This window comes from Engystomops pustulosus, chromosome 8 (assembly GCF_040894005.1).
Source record: "Engystomops pustulosus chromosome 8, aEngPut4.maternal, whole genome shotgun sequence".
Lineage (NCBI taxonomy): Eukaryota > Metazoa > Chordata > Amphibia > Anura > Leptodactylidae > Engystomops > Engystomops pustulosus.
This window is the reverse complement of record NC_092418.1, coordinates 44,390,488-44,405,765: the sequence shown is the minus strand read 5'-3', so window position 1 is coordinate 44,405,765 and position 15,278 is coordinate 44,390,488. Positions and strand designations below refer to the sequence as shown.

The following is a 15,278-nucleotide window of genomic DNA, read 5'->3' as shown; positions in this document are numbered from 1 at the left end:
TTGGGGAATCAGTAAAGTTGTGTTGTCATTATAAAGAGCTTAGTAATACGTGAATAAGAAAAGTTATGCCCCTTTTATAATAAATGCAGGATGCTGTGACCTTTCACCCAAAAAGTATTGTCCTTCAGTGTTCAGCTTTGTCTTCAGCCGTGCCAATCCTCTGTCGCACAGCAGACAGTAGCAGAACAGTACAGTACTGCCCGGTGTGTTATTATCTTGGTGAAAAGAGAATTCTAACAGTGGCTAAGTCTTAGGCTTCACTTCAATCCTGTGCACATTTCTCATCTCCTCCAATCAGGGCTGGCTACAGGTATCAATAGGCCCCTGGGAGACCTCTTGGTGACAGAGCCTCAGTGGAACCCTATGCAGTGAACTCATGTGGCAGCATTAAACATTCAGAAACTAAAACTGTCTCCTGTTCCCTAAAATATCCTCTAGTTTATCATATCACACAGTCCCCTCATGGTTATTTTATTTGAAGCCCCCCCTCACATTCCCTATAGATTCCTTATGTACAGACTTATGTGGACCCCCCTCCCAGCAGCCCTGGGCCCGGCACTTTCCCGGGTATGCCCAGTGCTGGCGCCCACCCTGCCTCCAATAGCACCGTGTCACTGGCCCCCAAAAGCTACACCACTGACTCACAACACTTGTGAATTTAATTAATTCAAGCAAATATACTCTCATGTGCATGTAAAATTTGGATGCTTGCTCAGGCTTTTTCTTGAGGAAAGGCCCCATCATACTGCAAGGGTTAATTCCTGTGAGCTTTAGGATTACTTCACATTCTATAAATGCAGGTTTGTCTGTCAATGAAATGAAATTCAGGCGGCAGTAATGTAGGCTGCACATCATAGGGTGCTTTATTATACTGATACATGTCTGAAGAATACAATTAAACTAGCATTGTAAGAATTTTATCAGAGAACATTACTCTATATCATAATGATTTATTACATCATAATGTTACATAAATGTAGAGGAGTAAAGAAAACCGCCAAGAGCTCCTACTGCCATTCCTATCATGTGGGAGTGGCACGTACCTGTGGGAAAACAGAAAATGGGTTATTTGGTACAATTTAGGAAAAGCTGTAACATAACATTACCCTGTGTCACTGTCAATACAAAGAATATGTATAGTAGGTACAGAAAGTATTTTCAATCTTTGTTTCATTGCAATCAATTTGTTCTTCTTTTCTCTTTAATGTACGCTCTGCAGCCCATCTTGACAGAAAAAAAACTGAAATTAGAGATTTTTTTCTAATTTATTAAACAAAATAAACTGAAATATCACAATCAGCCCCTCAGGTTGGATGGTGAACATTGGTGAAAGCTATTTTGAAGTCCCTCCAAAGATAATCAATTGGGTTAGGTCTGGGCTCTGGCTGGGCCATTCAATAATGGGAACAGAGTTGTTCGGAAGCCACTGTGCTTAAGTGGCTTAAGGTCACTGTTTTGTTGGAAGGTAAACCTTTCACCCAGTCTGAGGTCCAGGGCACTTTGGAAGAGGTCTTTATCCAGGATCTCTGTACTTGGTCATATCCATCTTTCCTTCAATTTCAACCAGTCATCCTATCTTAACTTCATTAGACAACAGAATCTTATTTCTCATAGTCGGGGAATCTTTCATGTGTGTTTTTGCAAACTGTATGTGGGCATTCCTATATCTTGCACAGAGGAGAGGCTTCCATCTTCACACTCTGTATAAAACCCCAACTCTGGAACTCAGGCACAGTGATATTGGGGTTCTTCATAACCTCTCTCATCAAGTCTCTTTCCTCACAATTGCTTAGTTTGCTGGACGGCTAGGTCGAGGCAGAGTTGTGACCTTCCAAAAGTTTTTACATTTAAAGATTATGGAGGTCACTGTGCTCTTAGGAACCTTGAGTGCTGTAGAAATTCTTTTGTAACCTTGGCCAGATTTGTGCCATGCCACAATTTTGTCTCTAAACCCCTTGGGCAGTTCCCTAGAATTCATGATTCTCATGTGCCCTGACATGCACTGTGAGCTGTGATGTCTTATATAGACAGGTGTGTGCCTTTCCTAATCAAGTCTAATCAGTTTAATTAAACACAGTGGGACATATTTATCTGGACACCAGTGGCGCAGAGGCCCTGAGATAATCCAAAATGCTATCTTAGTGCTTGCACTTGCGATTATTTGCCCCAATCCAACACCTTCACGCCAGTGAGGCATGAAGGGGTGTGAAGGTAGGCGCGGCCGGATGAGCGGAGGGCGCAGCCAGCCAGGAGGGGGCCGGTGCGGGGCGTTACTGTACATGCATCGGTGCACTCGCTGCCACCAGCGACTTTTAATATGTGAAAAGTCGCTGGTTGCATTTTTTCTATGCCAGGCCCTGCTTGGCATATAATAAACGCTGCAAAATTTCCGCTTCTTGATGTATGCCGCTGGCACGAGCGCTAGCGTATGATAAATATGTCCAAATGTGTTTAACAGCAAAGGATCTGAATACTTATCTTAAATTAGCAAAAATATCTACATTTCAGTTTTTTTCTGTCAAGATGGGGTAGAGAGTGTACATTAATGAGCAAACAGAGAACATTTTTGACCTTTCAAATTGGCTGCAATGAAACAAAGTGAAAAATTTAAAGGGGTCTGAATATTTTCCGTACCCACTGTAAATACTCCATGTGCCAAACTCTGAACCCCTACCCAAAAATCATTGGGGTGTCACAACAGACCTTTACCAATCAGCAAGTTATCCTCTAACCTGAGGATGCAGAATATATAATAATTATAGCAGACGGGACTAGGGGGAATTGCCCATTTTCTGTGATAACTAAATTAGTCAACTTACTTTCAGCCCTATGAAACAGCGATGCATCTGTACCTTGCTGTCAGTGGAACATATCATTTAAAATATACCTAGGTAATATGCAGTTATACAACTCTACATTACAAGTCATAAGTCAAACCTATTGTTCAACCCTCATAGAAAGGGGATGAAGTGCCAACAAAAGCGAAAAAACATCATAACTAGTAAAACGTGTAAATTTTATTGAATCAAGAAATAACACACTGGTTAAAAATGGGGGACACAAGCAAGAGTTGCATCGCAGGCAGCAGATCAAAACATCTAAATGTAAACAGGTATAGGCATCAATGGCCATATGAAGATATACAGTAATGCTGTTGGGAAGCATGAGGAGTAATGGGAAAACAATGCACAGAGAGTGATATATAAGGCTTACCCATGTTGTATGATCGTTGCCCGAGATAGCAACAACCCCGACGCGCGTTTCGGCTGAAAGACAGCCTTCGTCTGGGGGTGTGATCATCAGGGCAACGAGCCAAGTTAAAAAGACCCAAGCAGCCAATGATAGAGTTGGATAATGGTCATGTGATCGGGCACAATGCTGGGTGTGGAAATGGTGTCGTAATAACGCGAGACGCTAATAGTGGAACTAAACGGAGATCACGTGGTCGCAGCTGTGAACTCGTGGTGACGTCATAATATCGCGGGACGTCAACAGTGAGATTACAAGTCATAAGATAGATATAACCCACAATGACACACTCAGCTCTGCATCTCACCTATAACACACACAATTAGCTCTACTATAAAGACCTAATCTTGTCTGTAGTTTGTAGAGTAAACCCTGCACAATGCTGCTTGCCAGCAGAAAGTGCCTGTTTCTGTAGTGTGTCTGAGCTGGTCTTGTAATGCAGTAGGAGCGGCAGTATACAGAGAGCACTGCATCGTACAGACAAGAGAAGCTATTCATGAGAAGAATCCGACCATAGAAGATTTACAGTCTTATCCAGGGACAACCAAAATTGTAAACACCAGAACTGATAGAGACAGGTTGGAATTTTATCTGTGAAATGCTGTATTTTTACTAACAACAGTGAATTAGAGAATGTGTGTTATTTTGTTATCATAAGTATATTTAAGAATCTTGTCTTTGTGGGAATATACGTTTAACTTACCTAAAAATGATCTATCTCCTCTTTTTACCCTTTTCGCAGCATGATTTTCATTGTCAGTATTCGCTGAACTCACATTGTTTCCTAGAATGAATTTTGAATGAATGAGATATCATTACACATAAACCTTCATTCATTGTAGCCATTTATGACTTATTGAACTGCAAAGTCTATTCCTCAGCCTTGAGCTGCCACTGATCTCTCAATGTCAGATTGGACTCCAATAGTGCATTCTCTCATTTTTCTATCATGACCACCTGTGGTGGAATCAAGGATATTATTTTATCTTTATTGCACTGATCCAGCAGCTTGGCCACCAAGTAATCAGCACTATGGGAAAGACCAGGCCCTTCCTCTCACTGTAAAATACACAATGGGAAAAAACAGGCCTTTCTTCTCAATGCCATCAAAGACCAAATGGGTTGGATAAAGTACTCAAAGTAATAGCCTAAAATAAAAAAAGGACCCCTCGTTGATTACAAGGAAACGTCATAGGCTGCCTCCTGGTGCTACAGGCCATATCCAATGGGATTGCATTGGCAACTTCCTCCTCCTCATCCTTGGCCTCATGCTGCCACCGAGCTCTAAATCTTGGATGGGAACTCTGCTAGTAGTGCCTCCACCAGGGTGTGCATGCATTCTCTTATTTTCTATCATGTTTTGCTATGTTCTCATTATAGCAGGGAAGGAGCAGGGTGGCCACTAGGTGATCAGCACTGTTGACTATACAGGGAACGCCACATTCATTCTGCTGTCAATGGAGCATGTAGTGGCTCATATAAACTAGCCTATCCAGAGGTAAGGAAAAGTTGTCCTCTGTGGAAGGTGTCTCCTCCTCCTTGTCATCCCTCTATCCATACTCCAGTGACGACTGTGAGCAAAGCTTGATGCCACCCTGGCCAGGCAATGGAGGACCTGGCTGCTGTTTTCCCAGCATTCCACCCTGCGAGCTATGTGTAGACTGGAGATCCAAAGGTCCTTGCTTTCCTCCAAAAACAGCACCATACTAATGCACAATTTCTGTGTGGTATTGCAACTTCAATTAGTCACTATGCATTAGTGGACAGCTCTGTTTTGATAGAAAGCCAACAAATTTTTCTAGCTATCTAAATACCATTTAATATAAAAAAATAAAGTTTTTGTACTTTTGCAGTTTGCACATCACTCCACACACTTTTACAAAAGTGTAAAGTGGGTGTGGTTAGTCTTATGTACAACAGATTTATCAGCTAACCAAAAATTATTATGAAGCTGAGGGTATGAGAATAAAATTTAAGAAAAATTGCCGCCAACAACTAAGTAATAATTATATTATCACGAAACTTGGACACAAAAAAAAAACATGCTAATTTACAAAGTACAAAATGCTTTTTATTAATTAATAAATACAAATATCATTTTATACAGAAGCAAATTCTGGACCACCCAATAAAAAATCTATTACAATAGTTCATACAGAATCTCAATGAGAACAAGATAAATATCAAGCTGTCATACAAGATGGGGCGACAGAATATGCAGTTTCTAGATATCTTATTTAATGTCGATATATATATGTTAATGTTTCAACTAATGTTAATAGAAAAGAAACAGCGAGCAACACTCTCCTCCATGCAAGTTCATCACACCCTAACAAATTGATCGAGAGTATCCCCACGGGACAGTTCCTTCAGATTCGAAGAATCTGTTCTAACTATCTGAATTTTGAAAACCAAGCCACCGAGTTGCAACATCGTTTCCAGGAACGCGGCAATTCCGATTGATCCATCCAAAGAGGATATCTGGGGGCCAGGAAGGCCAAGACAGAGGAACTTCTTATATCAAAACCCAGGACAACAAAGGTATGGTGAGATTTATCACTACATACAATTCTCAATGGGATAAAGTGAAGGAAATCCTCTCAAGATACTGGCAAATATTAAGGAGGGACAATACTTTACATCAATATATACCAGCTCATCCATCTATCATTTACCGCTGTTCAAAAAAATCTGAGGGACCATTCGGTAAAAAGTGCCCACAATGTTCGGACAACACAGAATGTATTAGGGTCTAAGGGCCCAAGGTGAAGAAGCCGCCCTTGCGGTAATTGTGTTGCTTGTGTGAATATGGAAACAACTTCATCTTTTTTCAATCCAGCAGGCAAAGACAATACAAGATTACCTAGTCAATAACACGTACTACCATTGGAGTGCTTTATTTTGCAACATGCCCATGGGGATTGATATACATTGGACTCACCACTCGTGAGAACACATTTTTGGAATTGATGTGGCGAAAGATGAAAACGATAGGGGGAAGCTAAAAACGATCCCTTGACATTTCAAGGAACATCATTACTGTGCTGGATCTAAATTAAAGGTAAGGGTAATCGATAAGGTGCTCCTTGACACATGGGGGGGAATTGGGATTGTGCTCTTGCTTAAAAGGAAACAAACCATCTTATCTATGTGGTCCTTTTTTATCATGTTTTATGTGTTTGGTTTTAATTGTCCTTATTAATATCACTCATATTTTGCCATTTTTTTCTCTTTTTTGTCTTTGACTTTCTTTCTGTTTTGCTTCACAGGACTACCCCATTCCAGTGCACTTGCACTGCAAGTATTTATTATATAAGCTATGATGAACCTTCTACTATATAATTATGTAATGTCACCTTACAATCTATATCATGTGGTAATATAATATCAGTATTAGTGTTCATAGGTTTATTAAATCTTTCTGTAAATATGCATGGTTTGGTCATTGGTTTGTTCCATTCTTTACTAGCGTCATCTCGCATACTACCACTTGTATAACAAGAGGTATGATGATGTTCCTCTGGTATTACGATTATGGGGCACATTTACTTAACCCTCCCATCGTGATCCCCGAGGTGCATTGTCCGACGAGGATTCGGAGCTGCCACGATTTACTAAGATTGTGTGTCCAATTTCCTGCATGTGTCGCTTCCACACTGAGTTCCGCTGGAGTTCACCTTCTTCTTCCTGGTGCATGTAAGTGCTTGGACTTGCAACACAATTTGAATGTTAAATCCTGCGCGTTGTCCGAATCCGTCGGATCGTCCGACAGCCCATCCCTCCCCCATTTTTGTCATGTGGATGCCGACGCCGATGCACCAAATTTGGATCACGTGCAACAAAAAGCCCTTCTAAATGTGGTGCACATTGGAAATCTTTGGATATTCCGATGATAGTGCGGTCCACGGACCCTAGTAAATGAGCCCCTATGTGTGTATGTTTCCTGTGATTGGCTAATCCATGTATAAAAGGCTAAGCATATTATTACCAAACACTCTACTTGAAAAAACATTGAGTGAAACACGAATTCAGTGTGTGTTCCTCCGTTTGGTAAGGTATTTATATCTGGCGCTTTGAATTGTTATTTGAGCATATATTTTATACTGGTTGCTGCATATGCTTCATTTTCTACAATTTACTGATGTTAAGGTAAACATTAGTGATGAGCGAGCACTAAAATGCTCGGGTGCTCGTTATTCGAGACGAACTTTTCCTGATGCTCGAGTGCTCGTCTCGAATAACGAGCCCCATTGAAGTCAATGGGAGACTCGAGCATTTTTCAAAGGGACCATGGTTCAGGAATAAAATGTGTTATTTAATTGAAAAAGAATGTCTTCTGATAAGTTAGCAGATGTATGCAAACATCTGCAATCTATTCTTCACTGTTCCGCGCGTATATTATCTCCCGACAAGATGTGAAGAACAGTGAAGAATAGAATAAAAACAGTGAACACAGGATCATTTAAGTGGAAAACGCAGTGAAAAACACAGTGAAGAATAGATTACAGATGTTCGGCACATCTGCTTACTTGTCGGGGTGATACGCTGTCCCGGGATCGCTCCTCTTCTTCCACTGAAGTCTCCCCGTGCTGCCCGATGTCTCCCCGCTGCCCGATGTCTCCCCGTGCTGCTTGATGTCTCCCCCATGCTGCCCGATGTCTCCCCCGTGCTGCTTGATGTCTCCCCCGTGCTGCCCGATGTCTCCCCCGTGCTGCCCGGTGTCTCCCCCGTGCTGCCCGGTGTCTCCCCCGTGCTGCCCGGTGTCTCCCCCGTGCTGCCAGATGTCTGCCCCGTGCTGCCCGATGTCTCCCCCGTGCTGGCCGATGTTTCCCCCGTTCTGCCCGATGTCTCCCCGTGCTGCCCGATGTCTCCCCCGTGCTGCCCGATGTCTCCCCCGTGCTGCCCGATGTCTCCCCCGTGCTGCCCGATGTCTCCCCCGTGCTGCCCGATGTCTCCCCCGTGCTGCCCGATGTCTCCCCCGTTCTGCCCGATGTCTCCCCCGTGCTGCCCGATGTCTCCCCCGTGCTGCCCGATGTCTGCCCCGTGCTGCCCGATGTCTCCCCGTGCTGCCCGATGTCTCCCCCGTGCTGCCCGATGTCTGCCCCGTGCTGCCCGATGTCTCCCCCGTGCTGCCCGATGTCTCCCCGCTGCCCGATGTCTCCCCGTGCTGCTTGATGTCTCCCCCGTGCTGCCCGATGTCTCCCCCGTGCTGCCCGATGTCTCCCCCGTGCTGCCCGATGTCTCCCCCGTGCTGCCCGATGTCTCCCCCGTGCTGCCCGATGTCTCCCCCGTGCTGCCCGATGTCTGCCCCGTGCTGCCCGATGTCTCCCCCGTGCTGGCCGATGTCTCCCCCGTGCTGCCCGATGTCTCCCCGTGCTGCTTGATGTCTCCCTGCTGCTTGATGTCTCCCTGCTGCCGTTCCGCGCGTATCTTCCGACAAGTAAGCAGATGTGCCGAACATCTGTAATCTATTCTTCACTGTGTTCTTCACTGTCTTTTTCACTTAAATGATCCTGTGTTCACTGTGTTCACTGTTTTTATTCTATTCTTCATTGTTCTTCACTGTATTTTTTTAATTAAATGCTCGATCTCGAGCAGGGGAAATACTCGTCCGAGCAACGAGCCGTTTCGAGTACCTTAATACTCGAACGAGCATCAAGCTCGGACGAGTATACTCGCTCATCTCTAGTAAACATAGCTGATAGATCAAATTCTGTCATTTCTACTTGACTTGGGAAGTTCTCCAATCAAGAGACTACATAAGCTGGGTATCATGAGTTGTTTTGATTTGTATTCTCCTCCCTCTTCTGTTTCTCTCTTGTTTTTCTATATAGATTTATGAAACCAAATAAACCTGCTGATTTTTGCCCTGGGCAACAGCATTAGCAAAGTCATTCTTTGCATGCTTATTGATTAGAAACACAGCCAACGCACACTACAAGGTATATATTGACTGTTTTTAGGCATTTCCTTTTGTATTATTAGGACACACATTTTTTTTTGGGTGGTAAAGAATTTGCTTCTGTGTAAAATTATATTTGTATTTATTCATTAATAAAGAGCATTTGTACTTCATCAATTTGCATTTTTTTTCTTTTGTTTCCACCAAAATGGACTTTCTTCTCATATCTATCTACATAAAGTATTTTAATAGAATTGGTATTGTGTATCGATAGCTAGGTATGATGGCTGGTGTGAGCATGGCCGCATCTGCCATGAGGCAAGATGAAAATCTTGCCTCAGGCGGCAGATGCTAAAGCATTATGAAGTTCTTTTCCTGATAAAGCAGATTGATGTCTATAAGTTAAATTAGTCAGCAAAATATATCAGTGGATCAGGATAGCCAGCAGGGTTAAGGTGGGGGGGGCATTTTAATGTTTGCCTCATGCAGCAAAAAGGCTGCCAGGGGTGTCAGACTCTTGAAATGTCGGAGACGGTCACTGGAATGAGAGTGTCAGAGATGGTCACTGGAATGAGAGTGTCGGAGACGGTCAAAAAAGTTTATAAAAAAGGGATGGTCAGTGACAGAGACAGTCGGTGACAGAGACAGTCAGTGACAGAGAAAGTCAGTGACAGAGACAGTCAGTGACAGAGACAGACAGTGACAGAGACAGACAGTGACGGTTATTTGGGCAACACCGGGAGCTACAGCTAGCTCTAAAATTGAGATGAAAACAATCATGCTTCACAAGAAATTTACTGCAATAAAGGATAATTGCTGCTAGAACAGAATTGCCTTACTAAGTAACAGAATGAAACATATGGGTAACCCATAATATATTCAGACAGCAGAGATGACCATAAATCTTACCTATTTCACCATAACAACCAGTGACCGGATCTTGCCAGCTGATAATTTGATTCAGCCATTCTGGTTTGTAAAAGTCTGAAAATCCACTTAAACCACACAGCAAGACTGCAATAAAAACAAGCAGAATATCTGAATACATCTATCTGTGATGAGATCACCGGACATTGCTAAGCACAGTATACAGTATCTCATATACAGTGAATGGAGCAGCAGGACGCATGCCCAACCTGCCAAATTATTGAATTGAGGAGAAGGAGCCTTTCATAAGTCCCACTTTACTGAATGCAGCATGATTTTTTTAATGCATGAATTCTGTCTCTGATAACAGAAGGTTCTTGAATAATGTTTCCTGCCTTCCTAGTTCTCTTTCAACTGATGTATAATGTAACTTGATGCACCGTTTCTCTCTTAAATGCACATCATAACCATGTACATCCTAACTGTCACAGTTACCTATCTCTCACATAAGTAATTGCTCATTCCCTGTGAAGTCTGCATCACCTATCAATAGATTTGTTCATGCACATCAAATACATCCAATGCACATTGTCCCTAGTACAATGTGCATCCTACGTGTTAGATGCACACTAACCCAGGACTCGGTCTCTCACATAGGAAAGTGCTCAAATTCTGTATAACCTGCATCCCCTATTGATAGTTGTATATTACCCATGTACATCAATGTTCTCATGCACATCATTCTTATTGTATGCGCTATGTAGCTATGATTATTTTCTTTTTGACTTTTACATGCATACTGTATCACTACAGGCTACACACTGCCTCTTATGCATGCACATTATTATTGTCAGATATACATTATAAGAGCCACTAACTCATCAGTTTTTTCGGTCTCTATATACACTTTACAAGTCCTGATTAGAGATGAGCGAACATACTCGTCCGAGCTTGATGCTCATTCGAGCATTAGCATACTCGCAACTGCTCGGTGCTCGTTCGAGTATTTCGTTTTTTGTTAGGGCTACATTAGCGTTTTTCAAAAGTGACACAATCCTTTTGTGTGCTGTCAGTGTAGGTTAGAAACTAGCCATAGCAATCATCTTCAAAAACACAAAAAAAAATTTACAGTTTATTTATATTTCTGTTTTGTCTATGTAATAGACTTTAATTTTGAAAATGTCGAACCTGAGGGCTAGGGGTAGAGGACGAGGGCATGGGCGTCCAATTACTGCAGGGGTCAGAGGCCGTGGTCCTGGGTGGGGTGAGACACCACCTGCTGATGAGGGAGCAGGGGAACGCCGCAGAGCTACACTCCCTAGCTTCATGTCTCAACTTACTGGGACTTGTGGTAGAGCACTGTTGAGGCCAGAACAGTGCAAACAGGTGATTTTGGGGATTGCGGACAATGCTTCAAGTAATTTGTCCACCAGTCTTCCACGCAGTCCACCCATGTTACCCAAGTGAGCACTCCTCCAGCTCCTCCACCTCAACCTACTTCCCCCCATTCTGCCCCATCCCAGGAAAATTTGTCATTTGAGCCGGCATACTCTGAGGAACTGTTTTCTGGACCCTTCCCAGAGTCACAAACCACCTGTCAGGTTGCTGTTGAGCTCTTTCCCGATGCCCAGGTTTTCCACCGGTCGCCGTCTGTGGGTCATGATGACATTCTTGACATAGTGGAAGAAGTGTGTAAAGAGATGTCGGACGATGATGAGACTCATACAGGCACTCTATCTATTTAATTTTTCTGGAGGGCCACCTACCGGCTCCTCTGTTTTGAAAACTTTTTTGGACTGCCACATACAGGCACTATCCAAATTGAATTGTCTCCATAGCAGCCTCCACACGTCGTCTTTATAGCAGCCTCCACACATCGTCTTTATAGCAGCCTCCACACATTGTCTCCATTGCTGCCTCCACACGTTGTCTCCATTGCTACCTCCACATGTCGTCTCCATAGCTGCCTCCAAAAGTCGTCCACATATCTGCCTCCATACATCGTCCCCTTAGCAAATGAGCTGTGTCCGGCAAAATTTTGGGTTGTTTTCCACATCAAACTCGTTAACTTTGTCGCCACCCTGTTGTGTTATCCACAAAATATACCGCCAAACTTTTATCAATGACCGATATCATTTCAACGCTACTTGCGCATCTGTTTAAGTTCACCTCCCCCGCCAATCACCTCCCAAGAACAGTACTACACTTGATCTTACACAAAAGGTTCTTAGAAATGCTGTTTGTAGCCCCCGCCTGTTTTGAAAATTCTAATTTTTTCAAAGTAAACGCTTCTGGTCCCCAGGCCCGACCACCAGCTCCATCCCAAGATCCAACTAACATCGTTTTAACTGCGGCACCTTTATTCTACTACTACCTTACTGCCTCCATACATCGTCCCCTTAGCAAACAAGCTGTGTCAGGCAGAATTTTCAGGTGAATTATGTATCATGTTTTTTACCAGATACATAATTGAACTCGGACCATCTGTCGCCGCCATGCTGGAGACCTGAAGTTTCAATCATAGCAGTGCAATATGGATGCCTCATACGGTCGCTCTTAATCATGGAACCATTTCCAAAAAAAACAAAAAAAAACCACTATGCTTTTCCATTATTCCTAGATGAAATATTCAAACGACCCCGCCTGCTTTGAAAATTTATAGTTTTTCCCTCCACACGTCGTCTCTATAGCAGCCTCCACACGCCGTCTCCATAGCTGCCTCCACATGTTGTCTCCATAGCAGCCTCCACACGTCGTCTCCATAGCAGCCTCCACACGTCATCTCCATAGCTGCCTCCACACGTTGTCTCCATAGCTGCCTCCATATGTCGTCCCCTTAGCAAACGAGTTGTGTCATGCTCATTTTTCGGGTGTTTCACCAGATACGTTATGGAGCTTGGTCACTCTGTCGCCGCCATGCTGTGTTATCGACTAAATATACCGTCAACTTTTTGTTCACATAGGAAATCAATTCAACGCTTCTTGCTCACCTCCTTTGGTTCCTCTCTGCCGCCATAACCAGGCCAAATACTGATACGTACAATGCTATACGTTATCCTCACCAAAAGGAATTTTATAAATTGGTTTGAAGCCTGAGTCCATTTTGGGTATGTCGCCATGCCACTCTCTAGCCTGCCGCTGCTGCCGTTGCCTCCACATGCCGTCCCCTATAGTGTCAGGGTCAATTATTGGGTGTTTTAGATGCTCGCCTCACTTGGTCACTCTGTCATCGCCATGCTTTTGCCCATAATTTTGGCATAATTGTGCAATTAAGCAGCCTCAGAGGCATCCATGCATCCTCCCCCTGCTGTTTCCTTTCCATTTCCGTGGTGTTTCCATCATTTTCTGAGGTTTCCAGGTGTTTGGCCAAGCTTCCCTGTGCAGAGCCTTGGTCCCCTTGAAAAATGCACAAGTCTCCCGTTGACTTCAATGGGGTTCGTTATTCGAAACGAGCACTCGAGCATCGGAAAAAGTTCGACTCGAGTAACGAGCACTCGAACATTTTAGTGCTCGCTCATCTCTACTTATAATGTATCATATTGTATTAAAATTCTTCCTACCCATTTTATCCTAGTGCTTTTCTTCAAACATAAAAGTCTATGTAAAAGGAGGGGGGAGGAGAGAGTTAACATATGGTGATGCTATCCATAGCCTCCTTCCTTCTAAAATCAACTTTTAAATTGATGCTAATGATCCTGGAGGGCTCTGGGGGTTACTGAAAAATTTTATACTGATTTAATCTGACTACAGAAGAAAAAATTTCAGCACACACTAGGAGGGGGGACTCCCCCACAGTGTTACACTCCCGACCAGTGTAACAGCCTATGAATCTGCAGCACAGAGGAGCTCTTGGAACCACCCCAGTAGCCATTCAGATTTATTAGCATAATTTTTAAAAGGAAGGATGCTATGGATAAGAAATATAAAAATATTACTACAGTCATAGTGCCTGGATCTATGAGTCCCTGGTTTATCATGCTTTATTTTGATAGCAGATTTTCTTTGAAGGCAACCCTCTTAACACCAAGTATGACTTTTTCAAGAGGTCTAGTGTTGTAATGTGGGATATTAGCGAAACTGGTTTATGTATTCAAAAAAGGCAGAGACTCTCTACCATCGACAGTGCAGTTTTGATGTGTTTGCATCTCATCAGCACAGTGCAGGGAACTGGTTTGACTGGATGAGAGACTGTAAACCCAGATAAGGTAAATAAATAAATAAATAAAAAAACACATTCCCCTTACGGAGAGTTTCCACTGAAGGTAATCGGCATGATAAACCAGGCGCACTTACTCATAGATTTATGCATTGTGACTGTGCTAAACTTGTTATATTTGTTATTCATGGCCACCTTTCTTATAAAATCAACCTTTAAAATTATAGTTATGAGCCAGAAGGGCTATGGGTGTGATATAGAAGTCGTTTGTGCTCTGGCTTCACATGGTTTTTGTCAGTCTCCTAGGTAGTGGACCCATTGGACCACTGCGGACGATGTCGTAAGCCGACACCTAGGAACAGAATCTAACCCAGTTTCCAAAAGGGCCCACCACAAAGCGGGTTGGAATTGCTGTGGCATGGTACCACCAGGTCGTTCCACAGGTGCGACTTTGCGGTGGCAGCCAGCAGAATCATAGTCGGGGACAGGCAGGATGTCAGGATGGGCAGCACGGGATCAGAGTCAGGGACAATAGGTCAAGGCAATAACTGAACCGAGGTCACAACAGGAAATCAGAATAACAGCACAGGGCATGGGAACAAAGCTTTCTATAGTTGTTTTTAGATGGAAGGAGACCATAAATAAGAAAAATTAAAGGATTACCACAGGCCCAGTGGTATCATGTATCAGTAATTGACCCTGGTTACTTATGCTCCGGCTTGATTTTGATGGTATATTTTCCTTAAATAGACTTAAAGGCCATGCTCCACTGGGGATTATAGGAAAGGATGCCAAGTGACATGATAAGGGATTATGGCAAAACCAGATTATATATCCCAAAAGTAACAGATTCCCTACTGCAAACCACACTGTTTTGATGTTTGGCATCACATAGTTACAGGGGGCTGCCTTTAAGGTAGCTCTGAGGCAAAGTTTTCCGTATCCCACACTGAATATGTATTTCCCAGAATCCCCAGTGGACCATGCATGACCTCTAAGTCTCTGTATACCTTTAAAGTTGGCCTTTAATAGTTGCCATTCCCTTCCATATATGCTGTACAGAATTTTGACCTTTGCAAAGGGTTTGTTTTTGTATTTGGATGT

General features: G+C 43.2%; 1 protein-coding gene across 1 annotated transcript in view; it reads right to left on the bottom strand.

Annotated features, from left to right (window-relative positions):
• Positions 1–840: 840 nt before the first annotated feature.
• LOC140076204 (UPF0764 protein C16orf89 homolog) overlaps positions 841–15,278 on the bottom strand; it is a 36,266-nt gene continuing 21,828 nt past the window's right edge. Inside the window, exons 6-8 of the mRNA XM_072122718.1 lie at positions 10,061–10,165; positions 3,953–4,033; positions 841–1,043 (exon numbers count right to left, since the gene is read on the bottom strand). Of these exons, the coding sequence (XP_071978819.1) occupies positions 967–1,043; positions 3,953–4,033; positions 10,061–10,165 (263 nt within the window). The 3' untranslated portion in view covers positions 841–966. The remainder of the gene's footprint in view (positions 1,044–3,952; positions 4,034–10,060; positions 10,166–15,278) is intronic.